The 15,159-nt window shown below is 43.5% G+C and overlaps 1 protein-coding gene across 1 annotated transcript in view; it reads right to left on the bottom strand.

The window, feature by feature from the left end:
- Window positions 1-15,159, bottom strand: part of Sorcs3 (sortilin-related VPS10 domain containing receptor 3) — a 634,818-nt gene that overhangs the window by 324,095 nt on the left and 295,564 nt on the right. Inside the window, exon 3 of the mRNA NM_001106367.3 lies at window positions 3,667-3,766. Within this exon, the coding sequence (NP_001099837.2) occupies window positions 3,667-3,766 (100 nt within the window). The remainder of the gene's footprint in view (window positions 1-3,666; window positions 3,767-15,159) is intronic.

Here is a 15,159-nt window from a genome sequence, read left to right as displayed (position 1 = left end):
AGACACACACAGACACAGACACACATAGACACACACAGACACACACATACGCACACTCACATACATACACACAGACACACACAGAGACACACACACAGACACACACACAGACACACACAGATACATACAAACATACACAGACACACAGATACATACAAACACACACACAGAGACACACACATATGCACACACACACATACACACACAGACACAGACACACAGACACAGACACACATACACACAATATACACACACACAGATATACACACAGACACACACAGACACACACACAGATATGTACACAGACACACACACATACACACAGAGACACACACAGACACACAGACACACACATGCACACACAGACATACACATGCACACACAGACACACACACAGATATATACACAGACACACACACATACATACAGACACACACACACACACACACACACACACACACACACACGGCCGACCCACTGTCACACTTCAGGGATTCAGTCACATTCCCCAGCAGTCAGACCTGTGTAGTATCCTTACCATTCCCAACATTGTCTCTAAAGCTGCAGGTGGCAGTGGCTTTTGAGCCAGAGCAATTAGACTACAACGTGCTTACAATTCCCTGTCCACTCGAAGATGATTTCTCAGATAGAATCACGGATGGGAATGAAGCTTCTCTGGCTCGGACATACTCAGCCATCAGCCAGACTGGACAAAACACAGGTCTGGGAAACAGCTTTGACGGTGACATTTGCCACTCTGCAGGGGCCTGAGGACAAGACTTATGTGACAATAATAAATTCTGAGGACCCAGGGATGTTTATTTCCTGTAATGGGAACAGGAAGCCAAAAGCTGGCACTCAACAGCCCCCACAATAACAGAGCCTCTACTCCAGTGGGACAAGCCTGCCGGACTCCTGTTCCCAGAGCTAAGCAACTGCTCTTCATCTTCCAGCGCCAGAAGCAGAGACATCCTGCAATAGTGGACTACCTGACCGTAGTCAAAACCAGGCAATGAACTATTTACAGTCAGTGTCCAGAGAGACAGAATTCATATCAAATGTCATAGGAGTAGGTCAAGGTCATTAAAATGGTTCTGATGCCGCATTGTCTGGGGACAATGAGAGAAGTTCTCGGCATCTCTTATCAATGTGCTCACTTAGAATTATAACCCCTGCTAGATGATATGACAGCATCCTATGCACACACAGTCTGTAAGAAAATCTCTACTATAAACCTCAGGTCCAACTTCCTTAAGCCTTAGCCCCAAAACATTCCCCTCAGGGTGTTAAGTACAGATCCATCATTCCTGGTAGTGAAGCCTTAGAAAAACTGATCAGAGTCCGCTCTGCTCTCTTACTTGCTTTCTAAGGAGCTTCGAGGTTGAGAGAGGACACTGTAGATAAAGCTTCCCGTGAGAAGGTTAGCACTGTAGGTCCAGTTGTCGCTGCCTAAGAGTGTTATTGAGAAGGCAACTGTGCACACACAAACACTTCTGCTATTAGCCTAATGGTTTATTAACTATGAAGATTTGGAGAATGTTTTGTCCTCAAAGGAAAAAAAAATGCATCGACAAAATTAAAAGCCAATGGTTACTTTTATGAGCAACTATATAAATAAAAGCACAATTTACAGTTTTGCCGGGAGCAAAGGATCTCATCTGATGGATTCACAGCCTCCAAGGAAAGCAGTGGCCATCTGTTAAATAAATAACTCATTAGGTGAAAAGCAAGGGCTTCCATGAGATTAACTACAAAACCTGCTGGAGCCTCCTGCCAATGAGCAGGAGAGCTGCAGATAACTTGGGAACTGGGAGAATCAAAAGAATCTTGCTTCACGCAAGCTGGGGAGAGAATCCAGGCAATGACAGGTTTAAATTCTAGACATATTTTAAAAGGGGTCAGAAAAGTTAAAAAAAATAAACGGTTCAAGGTCATACTAATGGTACAGAGTTCAAGATGCACAGAGAAATGAACGAATGTATACCTTTATATCGACTTGTTCTCTTGTGTTGGTGAATAAAGACGAGAGACTTCCCTAAAAGTAAATATTCTGGGGAAGACACATCACCATGTGCAATGTCTTTGTGTCTGGTGACTAGGGGCCCCAAGTATAATCAAAGTCAAATAGTAGCAATGAAAGAAAACACAATCTTCTCCATCCTTGGATAGAAATCTGAAGGATCATAAAAGACTCCTACAAATGTTAATTTATTCTATTTTTCACTTCAAAAACAAGCCTATGAAATTGTCCTTTGTCTTTCCCTGACCAGAGTGAGAAAAAACCTGCATTTTAACCATTTTCCAAGAAGTGCCCCCAACATGGGAATTCATATACTTTAGCAATATTTCTTGGCAGTCAATGAAACGGGACTAACTCGTATTTACTAACAATAAAATCTGAGACATTTCCCCAGTCAGTCCCAGACCTGAAGTCATGTCTGAGAAGGGCAAATGGAGGTAATATTTCTTCCCATAATGGAGGCTTCAGCTCTTGGCCATCCTCTAAAGGTAGGAGAATTCTTAGGATTCCTGAACTTCTGTATCACAAAAGCTGAGGCAGAAGCCAGAATTTGAGTTTCCTCTTCTTCCAGGGTCATTAGAGAAAGTGTAATGAGAAGAAGTGAGACTGTGTTAGGATATGTCAGGCAGCATAAACACTCATGGTAACCACAGTTGATGCTATCAAGCTACTGTCAGAGACCGGAAGGTCTGCATGGTAAATAGAAGCTCATTCCTGAGATCCGAGACTGTCATGTTAGACTCAGAGGTCCTTACTTCTCCACAACCAGCAGAAGCTCATTCCTGAGTCTACTGGGGGAAAAGACAGGGCTTTGCAAAGGCGCTGAAGGATGAAAACTGAATTATGAGAGGAAAACTTAGAGTTTTAGAGATATTGAAATGACCTTATCTTCATTTTGGTTCCGATCCACCTAAGTCTCTCAACAGTGGAGCTTTTCCAGTGGGGATAAATCACATCTTTCTAAATCCAATACACTGTACAGTATTTGTTTCTTAGAGCCATCTGCCATTTCATGGAACTCAGACCCCAGCCTCCGCATAGGTCTTCATGATAAAAGTCTGACCTCCTTTGATCTCATCCTGGCTGACAGTGAAGAGGAAAACAGAGAATCGAGAAGCTGCTGGAGAAAGGGCAGCCCGCTACCTCTGAAGCACCTTGAGCTCACGTTGAAGAATCCGGAAACCACTTCTCTGCCTTATGTGGAAGGGATTCCTGTGAATAAACTGCAGTCTCCACACACCAGTAAAAGGCAAGAAGGAAGCTACAGAAAAATGAGCTTCAGATTCTAGCTTGAAGGAGGTTCAAACTAGAGTGTTAGTCTCTCTGAGTTTGTCTTTTCCTCAATAGTGCGGCAGTAATGATTTCTAGCCAACATGTTCACTGTGAGTATAGGTAAGACGTGGGAAAGTAGTCAGGACCATGCAGGCACAGAGGAATCCTATGCACAGCAACATAATCTCATGGGAGTGCTGTTCCCATCATTTTAAATTATTATTAATACTATAAAGGCCCTTGTTAGGATCACAGACTGCTTAAGGGGTGTGCCCTCCACAGTTAGAACAATAACTGCTGTGTTTGTTCTTAGTTCGTGGCCCCAAGCCACATTGCTACTTAGAAAGGAGATAGAGGAAGAGCCCTTCTCTTACCTTCCTCTTGTTGGTGGGGTTGACATAGAGGTAACTGAGGACGGTCTTCAAGCCCACTTTGTCATTTAGCTTTTCATAGGTGGCACCATAATCTACTGACCTGCAGTAAAAGGGGGGGGGAAGAAGGGGAGAGATAATGTCATCAAATGAGGTACTTCATTTAAGGGGAGCCAGGATCCTTCCTCCCCAACCCACATCTTTGTTACCAAGTCACATGAGTGCTTGAAAGTGTTCTTCAGAGATAAAAAGCCCCATTAGTTTTAGAAGAGCAATTAGACTAATGCGTCTTCTTCCTTCTAACCGTGCTTTTCTTTGCTCCCAGCCTTCCTCAGAGACCTACTTTCTACCGTTTGTGAAAGTCTGTGGAGAAGGAAGCTGCTGGAGATTGTTCACCTCCCACGCAGCTTGCCCAGTGGCTCTGAATGTGGCACTGGGCAGGGCACAAGTGCTCCAATCCATCCAACACTCAGTAGTATACTGTGAGTGTGACCCACAAAGGGAGATGCTAGGGTTTTCCAATGGGGCGATGGTGGGATTTTCCTACACTACAGCCAACTTCACATCCCTTCCACTGAACCTGAAACAAAAGAGTTGTCCGTGGCCAGGAATTGGTCAAGAGCATTCTAGGTTAAAGGAGACAACACCACGTAGAGATTCTGTCTTACAAGAGTATATCACAGATCAAAAAAAATTTTTCATTGAACTGGTTGAAGTCATTTCATTCTGACTGTGGTACTATTAGCTACATGATCATCCCTTCCCCTCATTTCTAGCAGGTTGACCAGATACAAAAGCCAAAGAAAGGCTTAAAGGACAAAGTAGTTAATCCATTGGCCTATGGACTCACTGGCTTATTCACCCATTGGCCTATGGACTCACTGGCTTATTCACCCATTGGCCTATTGACCCACTGGGTTATCAACCCATTGGCCTATGGACCCACTGGGTTATCAACCCATTGGCCTATGGACCCACTGGCTTATTCACCCATTGGCCTATGGACCCACTGGGTTATCAACCCATTGGTCTATGGACCCACTGGGTTATCAACCCATTGGCCTATGGACCCACTGGCTTATTCACCCATTGGCCTATGGACCCACTGGGTTATCAACCCATTGGCCTATGGACCCACTGGCTTATTCACCCATTGGCCTATGGACCCACTGGGTTATCAACCCATTGGCCTATGGACCCACTGGGTTATCAACCCATTGGCCTATGGACCCACTGGCTTATTCACCCATTGGCCTATGGACCCACTGGGTTACTCACCCATTGGCCTATGGACTCACTGGCTTATTCACCCATTGGCCTATGGACTCACTGGCTTATTCACCCATTGGCCTATGGACTCACTGGGTTATCAACCCATTGGCCTATGGATTCACTGGCTTATTCACCCATTGGCCTATGGACTCACTGGGTTATTCACCCATTGGCCTATGGACTCACTGGCTTATTCACCCATTGGCCTATGGACTCACTGGCTTATTCACCCATTGGCCTATGGACCCACTGGGTTATCAACCCATTGGCCTATGGACCCACTGGCTTATTCACCCATTGGCCTATGGACTCACTGGCTTATTCACCCATTGGCCTATGGACCCACTGGGTTATCAACCCATTGGCCTATGGACTCACTGGGTTATCAACCCATTGGCCTATGGACCCACTGGGTTATCAACCCATTGGCCTATGGACCCACTGGCTTATTCACCCATTGGCTTATAGACCCACTGGCTTATTCACCCATTGGCCTATGGACTCACTGGCTTATTCACCCATTGGCCTATGGACCCACTGGGTTATTCACCCATTGGCCTATGGACCCACTGGCTTATTCACCCATTGGCCTATGGACTCACTGGCTTATTCACCCATTGGCCTATGGACCCACTGGGTTATCAACCCATTGGCCTATGGACCCACTGGGTTATTCACCCATTGGCCTATGGACTCACTGGCTTATTCACCCATTGGCCTATGGACCCACTGGGTTATCAACCCATTGGCTTATCTTCTGTGCTGGCCTTCCTCCTCTTCCATACCAGAGAATGGAAAGAACGGGTCAAACAGTAGGATTCCTGAGGCCAGATTCCCTATCACACTCTCTCAAGTCACGGTTGCAACCTTATACACATCTCTCTTCCTTTTCACACAATCACTATCATCAGTCTTTCTCCTCCCATGCTCCAGCACGTCCTTGGTTAGCCTTGAGACACCTCCCGCATAGGCTATTGAAGGTTCTAGAAGTCAATTTACTTTCTCTGTCCTCAGTTGACATGATGACTGTGAGGCATTGTGCCTCTTAAGCTCAGTTCTCGGTCTCCATCTCTACAGCTCCCATTGACTCTGGCATCCTGACAGTAGAGACTTTTTCTAGTCTCAGACTCTAACCTGGGTCTGCTTTGGCTCGCAGCTAACTTAGCCTGAGAAGCCTGTGTGATGACCTTTAAGAGTGTTCTCCATCAGGCTTTTCTACCCTTCTTCCTCTAAACCACTTACAATTCCTCTTAAAATAGGCCAGCATGCATTTCCCTGTCCTACACACTCCAAAGCACATTCTGTTCACCTCTTTTCTAACTCATTAAGGGTGTTGTGACTCTTTCTTTTATGATCTTCCATCTAACCTACAAAGTAGGCTCCTCAGGGTCAAAGAACTTCACTGAACACCGTTATACGATGGGGAAAAAAAAATCTCTGAAGATAGAGGGATCTGATTCCTTTCCGGATCTGTAGCTCTCTAATTACATGCTATGGGCAAGTCATTAAACCTGCTGCAGTCTCGAGCTTCTTATCTGAGAAATGGGGATAATTCAGGCTCATGAAGCATTTGTGAGGATATAGAAATAATGGCACAGAGGAAGCCCAAGAGGATCCTGGGAGAGAAATACTTAAATTAAAATTAAGAGGTCTTTGTTTTATTTCTCCTTTCTACAATGAGTACAGAACATGGAATATATATATATATATATATATATATATATATATATATATATATATAATGCTTACTAAAGAAACTAATATGCTATTTTAAGTCTCATCCTAAGCTACCATATCCTCATGTGAATCAATTACAGTAACATAATTAGTCCCTCAAGAAGCTGGCTTTTCATGCTTGATCATGGCACAGAGTGTGGAGAGTCACTCTAGGTCTTTCTCTTTGCCTGTATCTCTCAACATCACCTCTGTCTCTGAGTCTTTGTGATGCTGCCTCCTAAGTAAGTTATGTACCAAGCACCCAATCGCTTGGCATGTCAAGCCAAGCGTTGCGTTCATAACAGTTTTCCACTTAGAGATCCACGTATAACCTTCCCTGGCAGCTATCCTCCATGCCGCTGGTAGATTGTTCTCCACTCACCCAGGTCTGTCCACCTCTCACTTTAGTGCAAATGCCCACTGCATGCACACAGACCAGACTCACTCTCCAAACTTAGGCTTTGAAATTCGGTCTCCACAGTCATTACCGAGCCCATCATCAGCCATTACCTTTCTTGCCAGCTTCACTGAACACTCCTAATCCTGTCTCACATTTGACTATCTTCCCTGGGTCAGCCATCACTTATTTCTCCTTGGTAATTCTGGGTCCAACTGTCAAATCTAACCCTAGTACTGTCTATCCACCTTATAACTTTCCTACAGGGGAATTCATCATAGTTCCTTGTGTTTTCCACTCACTTTGTATATTTTCCTTCCAATTTCAGTGTCTGTCCTATTGTTTCATCTACATTATCTTCATTAAAGAATTTCTTCTTCCTTGACTTTACCTTTCTGTGGGCAAGCAACACTTCAAACATCATCACTACCCAGTATCATGCCTGGTTCAATGCAGGCGCTGCATGAAGTGGGGTTTGTATTGGTTTTCTTTGTATTTACTTGTGAGAGTAGATGAATGAACTTGTCTAAACCCATTCACCAGTTTTTAGACAACTGCTAAGGTTTAATAATAATAACTTGAAATACTCCCATACTAGAAATCCTTCCTGATGCTCTGGATGCTGGCACAACTGTCACAGATTGCTGAGGTCCAGCAGCATTTGGTACCAGAGAAGTACCAGTAATTCACTCCTATTAGAATCAAGGTTAAGTGCCCCCCATCAGCCTATCACCCAGAGCAACACTATCCTCCAAGACAATGCAGCAGACAAATTATGACATCCAAAGGCTGTGAGATGCATGCTTTTATTAATGGAAATAAAACCTCTTAAATGACCTGATCTACATTCCTTTCAACATAAAATAAGCACTGTATAGGAAAAAGACACTGAGTTTGCAGGCCATCAACCCAGATTTTAGAACTGAATCTGAAGTGTATGCAGATACATTGCCTTGGATGAGACACTTCTCTAAGCCTAGGGAGAAAAAAACAACAACAACAACAATAACAAAAACTTCTTCATCTGACAGTTGTTAAAATGGAGATGCCAGTTCTGCCCAGGACTAGTGTAATGAACATGAGGGCTACTGCCATGGAATTTTGCCATAAGGTAGAGAGACTTGGCTGGGTTCCAAAAGCAACATGGAAAATTGGGATTGATAGCTGAGAAGCAGGGTGAGGAGCAGTGGATGGAAATTACACAGGAGGTAGGGCAGTTCCTTGATAAACAGACTTAATCAGGTTTTTGCTGAATGCTGGCCAAGGGTATCAGCTACTACCCAGGGATGGCAGAGTCCATGAAAGCTGGAGGAATTCCTGTAAACTGACCAACTGGGATTCTTGCTCAAGTTAGATTCTTGATAACATGCTCAAGGTCAAGGCTTTATTAAAATACATCTCAAAGGATCTACACCCAAATGGATGAAGAGAAGATATTTGCCAAGGACCACTCTATTATTACAATGAGACATTTAATGCAGACCATTTTATACTTGCTTTTGGACCTTAAATTTTATTATCACAATAAGCTAGTGTTACATTATTTTCCAACCAGTGACTTTTCCCATCCTATCTACGGCAAACATCTTGTAGGAGCTAAATCCTCAAGGCTCCCTGCATGGCTGATGTCACAACAAACTCCCTTCCAGAATCCAAATAGCCCCCATCAAAGGCAGCATGCTCTGCGCCATGCACAGGCCCTCTTTCTACATGCTACAAAGGGATTCACACTGATTTTGCTCTTTTCCAGAGTTGGCTGCTGAGGAGAGGGAATTCCCAACAAAGGATGCTCTCTACAACTCAGCCTCCTGCAGGCCTCTGGCAGTTTCTGCTCATTCAAGTAGACAGAAGCAAGTACCACTCATTGAAGGCACGTCAAGGAGCCAACAAGCATGTGGAATCAAAGGTACCCTTGACTCTGTTCTTTCCAGCACAGCTATGGCATCTCTTCTTGGCCACAGTGTTCCGTAGGCCCACTTGGCCTGGGGAGAGTGCAGATGGCAGAGAGGACTTGGTCTTGTTGCCAGGACAGCTGTGCCTGCAGGACCTGCTCTGACAATAAAGCAAGCCTTCCTGTATCTTGGGGCTCCAGACATCTGCCAGTGGGCACAGGGGTGTTGCTTGGAAGAACAGTCTCATCTCACCACACTGAAGTCAGCTCCTCAAATCTGAACTCCTGCTTCGTAAAACCAAAGTTCCAATCACTGAGACCATGACCGTGACACATATGCATGGAATGTCGGTCTTTCCCTGATACCCAGCAAGTATGCATGATGAGTAGCTGACCTGAACGGTGCCATGTGAGCTGTACACAGACATGTAGCTTTGACGTCTGAGCCTAAGCTCAGATGAGTACAGCTGTGTTCAACACTCCATGGGTTGTGTTTGGTGTGTATGTAGTGTATCACCATTTTCTCCTACTTGTTCTATATGTTTTCATTAATTACTTCCAACACACAGGAGAGTACAGTGAGTCCACAATCATATGGCAATCACTAAAATAATTATGTTTATAAACAACAAATAATTTGGAGTGTCCTTACACTTGTATGTTGGATGGTCTATAGCTGTGTACGTGTGTTTGTGTGGGTGTGTACACAGGAGAGTAAAAATGGAGGTGTGTGTTCCTGTGTGAACGGCAGAAGTCAATGCTGAGCATCTTCCTCTATTGCTTTCCACAGATTTTTAAAGATAAGGTCTCTCACTGATTTGAAGCCCACTTATTTTGTTAGGCTGAGTGTGCACTGAGCTCCAGGAATCCCCTTTCTCCATCTCCCTAGTGCTGGGATTACAGACACATGCCCCCGCACTCAACCATTGATGAGGTTAGTAGAGCTTTGAACTTAGGTTCTTGTGTATGTGAACTTACTGGGCTATCTCTCTATTCCATGCCCTTATATTTGAATAAAAGCAATCCCAAAGGTTATTCTTTACTTCCTCCCCCCAAGGACAAGACACTGAGATACTCTGCTTGTTGACATACCCAGTCATAATCATTCATTTTAACTGCTGTATAGCATTTCTGCTCATGACTATATCGCCATCCACTTACTCATTGATCTACAAAGAAAAAATTATGTTCTTCTTTCTTCTTCTTTTTCTTTAAAAATAGATTATCACAGTGATGGGGAGGCACAACTCTTGCCTACTATGCAGAAATCCTTGGGTTTGATCCCAGAACCACATAAACCAGGCATAGTGGCTTTTGCTTGTAAACCCAACGCTTCATATGTTGACATGGCAGGTTCCTTAGAATTTCCCCTTGGTTGCCCTCAGTATTTGAGGTCACCCTAGGATACATGAGACCCTGTGTAAAGAAAAATCTACTATATATCATGCAGGACTTTAATTCCAATACTACGGAGGCCAGGGCAGTTGGACCCCAAGTTTAGGGCCATTTGGGGTTACACAAAATATTCCTTCTAAAAAATGCCCCAAAATATAAATAAAAAGTAAATTAAGTCTGCTGTTGCAAGCAGTGCTATAACGAACACTGCGCGGCCATGTACCTATACACCCAGGAATCAGTGTGTCCGGATAGACCTCTTTGTGGGGAATCATCACTTCTACCTTGTTAGTTCTTGCCAACATCTTCTCCAAGGAAGTATTACCTCCAAAGAGACACTGCTCACAGTTTCTCAACCCGCTCATCATCACGGGATTAAAAAACCCATGTCTCGTTCCTCAGGGGCTCAGAAGGTCTTAGCCTGGACATGGTAACTTCTAAAGATTCAATGCAGCCTGATGTGCCATGTGCCCCGTTATTTCACCAAGACTGTGCCCACAATAGCAATACAAGGAGTTGAAGGATGAACACGTTGCACTCATTGTCTACCTGGCAAAGTCCTGCTCCTCTTGTAAACATCTGGAGATGTTAATGATAGGCAGCATCTATCAGCTGTTATTGTAAGAGAGAAACTCATCCCGTGCAGCCTAATCAGCTTCCCAAATAAAGCTTAGCATTAGTCCGGTGCTTTCATTCCCAATGCCAGGCTTGTACACACAGTGAGCAGACTTCCAAAGGCCCTCTGCCGGTTCTCAGGCGAACACCATAGTTCTGCATTAGACAATGTTCTTGTTACTTGATCCTCCACTCCCCCTCTGCTTACACCTCAGCCCTTCCCCACCCCATCCCTAATTCTGAGCTCAATAAAACAAAGGGACCTTTCTATATACCTGGAATTGCCTTTCTTCCTTTCCATGATCCCTTCAACATTAAAATCAGGACATGACCACAGGTGAAACAGTTCCTCTTTCTCTTATCTATCCTTTTCTTTCCTTTGCCTGCTTCTTCACATGTCTTTTATTCATCTCAACGTCCCTGTGTCATTTCTCAGTAGACTTAGCTCGACTTTGCGAACTTTTGTCTGTAAGAAGTGCAGGTAGTGAGTCTTTTTTAGATTCTGAGGTCCTCCCACTGACACATCTATAATGGTCCCTCACCTACAATGGCACATCTTTGTGATGGTGTAAAATGCTATAAACATCACTCTGAATTCGTCTCCTCTCCTGGGCTACAGATGCAATAGATACTGTGGTATCAATCTCCGGATGCTGGGCAGGAGCTTAGGCTGCAGCTTCCTGTCAGTAAGAGATCATTTCGGGACAAGACACAGACTTTATTGGCACTGTTTTCTGGATATTGGGTTTTTGGTGGCTTTCAATCTCTGATGGGTTTGTTGGAATAAAAAAACCAAATAAAGCCAAGCAAGTCATGCGTGGCGCTCTGCCCTTGCTGTTCAGCAGAAGCCCGGTACAGCCTTTGTTGGAACAAGGCTGTATCCACAAAACCAGGAGGTAAGGGATCCAGCTATATATTTGGTTGTGTCACAGGTAGCCTCCCAAAAATCTAACTATCACTGCTTTAGATGACGACATTGCCAGCCGGTCCTGACTTCTATCTACCACCTCAAGGATCCCATTCTGATTTTTGTCTCCAAAATAACTTCCTAAGATTCCGTCAGGGTGTATATGACATTGGTTGTCCTTCCACACTTGCCTACCACATCTGGTCGAACACCTGCCCGACATGATGTCCAGTGTCTTGGTAGACTGCCATCTCTTGCTCTCTTCTCCCTCCCTCTAGTGATGGTTATCATTCAGGTCTCTTTTCTCACTCCCAGTTCATCCCAATTAACTCATCGATTAATTCCTATAGTTCAAGCCCACACCTTCCTCTGCACGCATGAGCTTCTTATTTATTCCTTGAATATGCATACGTACTTCCATTCTTTTCAGAAATCATTAAAAACTGCTTAAGAGTTACGATTTGCTTTAATCTTTAGACAGGCAGAGGTTGGCTCTGCACAGAGAAAGGGTGAAGCAGGGAGGGTAAAGACAAGTGGACTGGATCAGAACCAGCTGCAGGGGCTCTGCATGTCTGACCTCAGCTCAGACAAAAGGGTTGTTGTGCAGATCCCACAGAGAAGAGTACAAAACATAGCCTAGAATCTAACGAAGGACCCAAACATGAGTGCATTTCATTGCAGTCATCTGATATCTAACCAAGGTGCAGCAAACACGACTGGAGCAAAGAGAGCATCTTCAGCAAACGGTACTGGGGAAACTGCTTGTTCAAGATGTAGAAGGATGAAATCAGACCCGTATCAGCCACCCTGCACCAAAATCAGCTCCCGATGAATGGAGGACCCACTGTGAAACCTTAAATGCTAAAGCTGCCAGATGAAACCATATGCAGTATTCTGGAAGGGATGGGCGTAGGAAAGTCTTTATAGGACTCCATTTATCCAGGAGTTGAGGCCAAAAATTGACAAATGTGACCTCATAAAAATAAAAAGCTCTGTCCAGCAACAGAACCAATAGAATGAAGAGAGAAAGCTTAGAGTGGGAGAGAATCTTTGCCAGCTACACATCTGATAGAGAATTAATATCCAGGACATATACAGAGTCGGGCAAACAAATGACCCAATTAAAAACAATGGGCCATGGATCTGAACAGTGAGTTCACGAGAGAAGAAATAGAAGCGGTTAAGCAATATCTCAAAACATGCTCAATACCCTTACCAATTAGGGAAATGCAAATTAAAACTGGGTTGAGGTTTCATCTAGGCAGAGTTAGAAGAGATAAGCCCAAGAGAAGGACAACACATCCTGGCTAGGAAGTGGGGAAAGGAGAACCCTTGATCCCTGTCGGTGAGACGCCAAACCAGGGTAGCCACTGTGAAATCAGTGAGGAGACAAAGCTAAAACTCGATCTACCACAGGACCCAGATGCCACACTCCTCACACTTAGGTATATGCTCCAAGACACACTACCCTACTCCACTGTAAGGGTCAGCCATGTCCACTGCCACTTTACTCACAAGAGCTAGGAAACAGAAAAAAACTAAATACCTTCCAGCTGAGGAAAGGGAAACTCAAAGGTGGTAGACATACACAATGGAATACTATTTAGCATAAAGGAGAGTGAAGTCAAGAAATTCACAGGTAAATGGATGGAATAGAATGTATTACACTGAGCGAGGTCACCCAGAAAGACAAACGCTGCATTCTACCTCTTACGTGCAGGTCCTAACTCCTAAACCATACCTATGAGTGCATCGCCTGGAGTAACATAGAGGGAATCACGGGGAGGAGGAATAAGTAACACTAAGGATATTTTAAAAGGTCATAAGGAATCATATTATTTTTATGTTTATGGTGTGATGATGTATACACTTAATCCCAGCACTCAGAAGGCGGAGGCAAGAGGATCTCTGTGTATTAGATGCCACCTTGGTCTATATAATGACTTCCAGGGTAGCTAAGGCTATAAAATGAGAGCTTATCTCCAAAGAAAACACACACAGACACGTATGCTACACATGCACATGCACACACACATATATATGTATGTATACATATGGTCATATATTTGTATACATATATTCCTATATACATGATATAGATCAGATGCGGATACAGTGAGAGAGAGTGAGAGATAGATATATGGATACATAGAGAAACAGAGATGAAGATATACCCACAGATAACTCACACCACTCATCAGAGTTTCTTTTTTTTTTTTCAGAAGGGAGCATTACAGAAAGCCACAATGGGTAAAAATGCAGAGAACATGATTCTGACTATGAGCTACCTAGCTCCAGTTGACACAAAAAAAGCCACACATAAAGGCTCGGGGAGCATGGGAAATGAGGGAGCAGAGCAGGGTCCTATATTCTACTTTCTATATGTGACAGAAAAAGCTACACCCATGAGACCTCATCAATACACTTGCATAAGCAGGACCTGACAAATGACAACATCAGTTGACATTCCAACTGACATATGGCTGTGGAAAATATCACAAGGCCCCAACCCTAGATGAATAGCTGCAGACAACTAATGGCCGTTGAGAGGGGAAATCAGTTTTCTCCAAGGGCACGTCTCCCGATAGGTGATAGCATGCCAAGCAGTCAGCCTAAAATCAGATACAATATGAACAACCAAATGAACTCAGCAAGTTATATCTTTAAGTGTGAGTGTGTGTGTGTGTGTGTGTATGTTATGTGTGTGTGCATGTGTATGTGCATGTGTATGTGTGTGTATGTGTGTGTGTTTATGTGTGTGTATGTGTGTGTGTTTATGTGTGTATATGTATGTGTATGTGTGTATGTGTGTGTATGTGTGTGTATATGTGTGTGTATGTGTGTGTATGTGTGTGTGTTTATGTGTGTGTATGTGTGTGTGTTTATGTGTGTATATGTATGTGTATGTGTGTATGTGTGTGTATGTGTGTGTATATGTGTGTGTATGTGTGTGTATGTGTGTGTTTATGTGTGTGCGTATGTATGTGTGTATGTATGTGTATGTGTGTGTATGTGTAGTGTGTGTGTACGTGTGTGTATGTGTGTGAATAACAATTTAAAATAAGACATAAATTTGAAAAGGAGAGGGGTGAATGCAGGAAGAGCTAGAAGAAAATGGAGGGATAAAACGACATACATGAAGTTCTCAAAAAATTAAAATTAAAAACATCGTAAGGTAATTAAAAACTAAAAATCAAACTAATCATCATCTCATAAACAATAATGAATGCATGGTTGTTTTAATGAGTATTCACATTTTCAAACATGAAATCTATGATTTCACTTCCTTTCTTTTTTCTTCTT

The sequence above is a fragment of the Rattus norvegicus genome, chromosome 1 (assembly GCF_036323735.1).
Source record: "Rattus norvegicus strain BN/NHsdMcwi chromosome 1, GRCr8, whole genome shotgun sequence".
Classification (NCBI taxonomy): domain Eukaryota; kingdom Metazoa; phylum Chordata; class Mammalia; order Rodentia; family Muridae; genus Rattus; species Rattus norvegicus.
The sequence above is the reverse complement of the archived record's forward strand: the minus strand, read 5'-3'. Positions and strand labels throughout refer to the sequence as shown.